This window comes from Benincasa hispida, chromosome 12 (genome assembly GCF_027475165.1).
Source record: "Benincasa hispida cultivar pf3 chromosome 12, pf3_genome.v1.1, whole genome shotgun sequence".
NCBI classification, from domain to species: Eukaryota; Viridiplantae; Streptophyta; class Magnoliopsida; order Cucurbitales; family Cucurbitaceae; genus Benincasa; species Benincasa hispida.
The window spans coordinates 61,692,625-61,696,230 of NC_143489.1; the positions used below are offsets into that span (position 1 = coordinate 61,692,625).

Sequence of the window (3,606 nt, forward strand, 5' to 3'; positions counted from 1 at the left end):
TTTCTGAATCCAAGTTGGAACGTTTTATATATGAAGAACAATAAGTGAAAGCAAAACATCGAAGCAATTGTCACTTGGGATTTACTTGAGAAAAACAACCAAAAGAAAATCTCTGAAATACATTACTCGTTTACACACATGGTCTTATTCGGAACTTGAGAGCTGGTGTTGGTTGCTATGGAAACTGACTCTAAATTTGATTCAAAATGACCTCTGCCCCAGTAACCTTAAAGTCAGATGGAGCTTCCTCTACGTTAAGAGCCTTAACTTTTCCATCTACAACATATGCTGACCATCTACAAACAAGAAGAATGTCAAAGACAGTACAAATATCTACATAATTGGATCCCATCTAAAACTAAAACATCTTCCAGGCAATCGAAATCTAGTTTGATAACCATTTGGTTTTTGAAAATTATGTTTATTTTCTCTAAAATGATCTTTATATTTCTTAAGAAAAGATTTGAGTTCCAAAAACAAAAACATATTTTTCAAAGCTGTCTTTTTAGTTGTCAAAATTTTACTCAAATTTTGAAATCATTCTTAAAAAGTAGATAACAGAACGAAGAGATCAATAAGTGGAAGTAGTATTTGTAACTTGTAAGCTTAATTATGAAAAACTAAAAACTAAAAAACCAAATGAATATTAAATGGGGGTTGAATAACCAAAATCCAGAAATTTCTTGGCATGTCAAAGACAATATTGATCATACCTTTGAGAACGGGGACCGAGCAAAGCAACAGAAAGATCTTTATCTAGTTCCAAACTCTTGTGAAATCTCCCATCGAAGTCCCCAAAAAATTGTATCTATATAGGAGTAAAAGATGATAATTACAGGAATAAATGACGAAAATCAGAATAGGCCATAATGATTAGGAAGGAAAATAGTTGAGAAATTGTCAAAAATAGCACGTTTAGGTTTCGCTTTTTGAAAACTCATAAAAGTCGTTTTTCTCAGTCCATCTCAAGCGAGATCGACCACCGAGAATTATTATAAAATCAACTTTTTCTAATTGTTTTGGGTCTTCTTGGTACATCTCACTTGTTTACACACGGAGATTTGCTAATTTTTGTATGTAATCTTCCAAAATCTTATAATTATTAAAATAGATTTTTCAAATTGATTCAACATTTTTGAATTTTGGGAAAGATCAAATCTTTTTAAAAAGTTGGTAAGATTTGAAATATATATAGAATCTCGGTGTTAATCTTGCTCGAGATTCCACCGAGAAAGCTCACATATATGAATTTTGGTGTTAATAATGCTCGAGATTTCACCGAGAAAGCTCAAATATATAGAATCTCGATGTTATTTTGTTCGAGATGCACATAGTTTCGTTGTATAATCTGGTGAGATGTACCGAGAAAGCCCCAAACAATCGATAGGTTGGAAAAAGTTCACTTTTTAACTAAAATCTCGTGGTCGATCTTGTCCGAAATGGACCGAGAAAAACTATTTTTTATGAAGTTTCAAAAAAGATGCTAATTTTGTAAGGTAAACACTTAAACGTGTTATTTCTGACAATTTTCCAAAATAATTCCTACTTACAAATAACTAAATTACACACCAAGTAAAGAAAATTATGCAGTTTTCTAATAACTCTGGTCAAGGAAGCTTACGGCATCTTTTGCTTCAAGTTTTTCGGCCCAGCCATTGAGAGTATATGGATCATTAACAGACACACAAATAACAGAATCAATTCCTTTAGCCTTGAACTCATCAATTTTATTCTTGTAACTAGGAACGTGCTGCTGGGAACAAACTCCTGTATATGCTCCCTGGGAATTGGAATATCAACTTTAGAATGTGCATCATATAATTAACTTACTTAATAGTTAAAAAACCAGAGAGAGCAGTTATATCTACTCCATGTTCATCAAAGTTTTTTTTTTTTTAATCTGTGGGTGTCTAACCAGTTTACGTGCACCTTAACTAATCTCATAGAGCAACCTATCTAACTCTACAATATTTGGGCGTCAAGAAATCTCATAGGATATTAAATCTATGAACACATGACCTCTTAACCCTTTATCAAGGTCATGCCCCCTATTTACTATTAGACTAGCCATGATGGTTAAAATGTTAAATGTTGTTAATAATAATAAGCAGCTTGTTTCCATTTTTTCAAATTTTCAGATACAGAAAGAAGACATTTTTCACTCTTAAGTTCCTAACCAAGGAAATAAATAAGCTATCTACCTCCCATAGGGTAACTCCAACTGATAAAAAACTAGTTTAGAATAAAGATCCCACCACGATTCAAATCTCCATACCACCAAAGGCGTTTGTCAAGGGAGAAAAAAATAAAGAGGGAAAATATGTAGTATCATAATAAATAGTGTAATGTCGATAATTCTTTAAATTGTAGAGTTTCCTACCGAGTATAAAATAATGTTCATATATTCTCTGATTTAATTTCGTGGCAATAACTTTAACAATTCTTCTTCCTCAGTACCCCGATCAATCTTATAGAGGTCAGATATACAAGGTATACCACGAAACACTGTTACTGATCTCTAAAATAAATCCTCATTTCACTAAAGGATGAAGGCATTGATCATGAAAGTTCTAGTCACCATCAAAGAGCACACCACGTTGAAAAAGAGATGAAGACATATACGTTGGAAACTATTTGGTATAGAATTCATGATTTCCATAGCATATATACAAATGTAAAAGACTATATAGATTGACTTACAGGAAGCCCAAAGATGACGACCTTCTTGCCCTGAAATATCATGACCAATGAATCAATAAGACAAAGACTGATTAAACTAAAATTATCATTCAACGTAAAGCGTAAAACAGAACATTTAAAGCTCAAATGTGGCCTTTAACGCCTTCAATTTCATGAACAACCAATATTTTTAAATAAAAAGCACAAGAATACTTCAGAAATACACGAAAATTCGAAGAATAGACCTTGAAAATGTCTTTAAGCGGAGTCGTCGAGAACTTGGAGGAGACACCTTCGTCCCAACTCCGAGCCTTCTGGAGAGAAACGTCCGGTGCAGCGGAGATGATGTCAGTTCCGACCGCCACCGCCGCAAAAGCTCGCGATGAAGCTCCGATTCGCGTAGATTCAACCAGGGAGCTCCCTGCGGAGGCACTGACTCTCTTGAGAATCGCGGACGCCATGGATAAGCCTAGCTGATACAAGATCGTCAACTGTCAAATTGAAGAATGGTACTCGGTGTCTGTGAATTGGTTGATGATCGAGAGATTTTGCCGGAAAATTGGAAGGAAATGGCGTAGCGAACTCAGAATTTTCATCTGGGCTTTCATTGGGTGATCATTGGGCTACATGCTAGGCCCATGTGAGAACTGGGCCACAATCGAAACCCAAATGTATCACATAATGTGTCCATGTTTTTTAGGATTGTTTCCATGGTAGGAGTGTAAATGGGCCGGGTCAGGTTGGGTTGATAGTGTTTTTAGGATCAACCTGAAAATTTGGATTGGTTAGGTTGACAACTCAAATAACCCAAAGAAAGTCTCAAACTCAACCCAACTCAACCCTTAAAATTCGGGTTGAGTTGTCGGGTTATAACTTATTCATTTCTTTTTAATTAAAAATATGTAAATTTATATACAATGCATAACT

At 34.7% G+C, this 3,606-nt stretch overlaps 1 protein-coding gene across 1 annotated transcript; it reads right to left on the reverse strand.

The window, feature by feature from the left end:
• Positions 1 to 3,328, reverse strand: PRXIIF (peroxiredoxin IIF). Its single transcript, XM_039050816.2, has 5 exons — positions 2,925 to 3,328; positions 2,701 to 2,730; positions 1,622 to 1,780; positions 714 to 808; positions 1 to 296 (listed from the first exon to the last, which is right to left on the reverse strand). The coding sequence occupies exons 1-5, from the start codon at positions 3,138 to 3,140 to the stop codon at positions 191 to 193; spliced, it is 606 nt and encodes a 201-aa protein (XP_038906744.1). The 5' UTR covers positions 3,141 to 3,328; the 3' UTR covers positions 1 to 190.
• Positions 3,329 to 3,606: the final 278 nt, after the last annotated feature.

What these genes read in the sequence shown, in the direction of transcription:
- PRXIIF (XM_039050816.2), bottom strand. Translation starts at nt 3,140, where the DNA reads ATGGCGTCCGCGATTCTCAAGAGAGTCAGTGCCTCCGCAGGGAGCTCC. An exon ending in TCGTCATCTTTGGGCTTCCT is followed by an intron (nt 1,781 to 2,700) that starts GTAAGTCAATCT and finishes TCCAATTCCCAG; the next exon opens with GGAGCATATACAGGAGTTTG. An exon ending in CTCGGTCCCCGTTCTCAAAG is followed by an intron (nt 297 to 713) that starts GTATGATCAATA and finishes TCTTGTTTGTAG; the next exon opens with ATGGTCAGCATATGTTGTAG.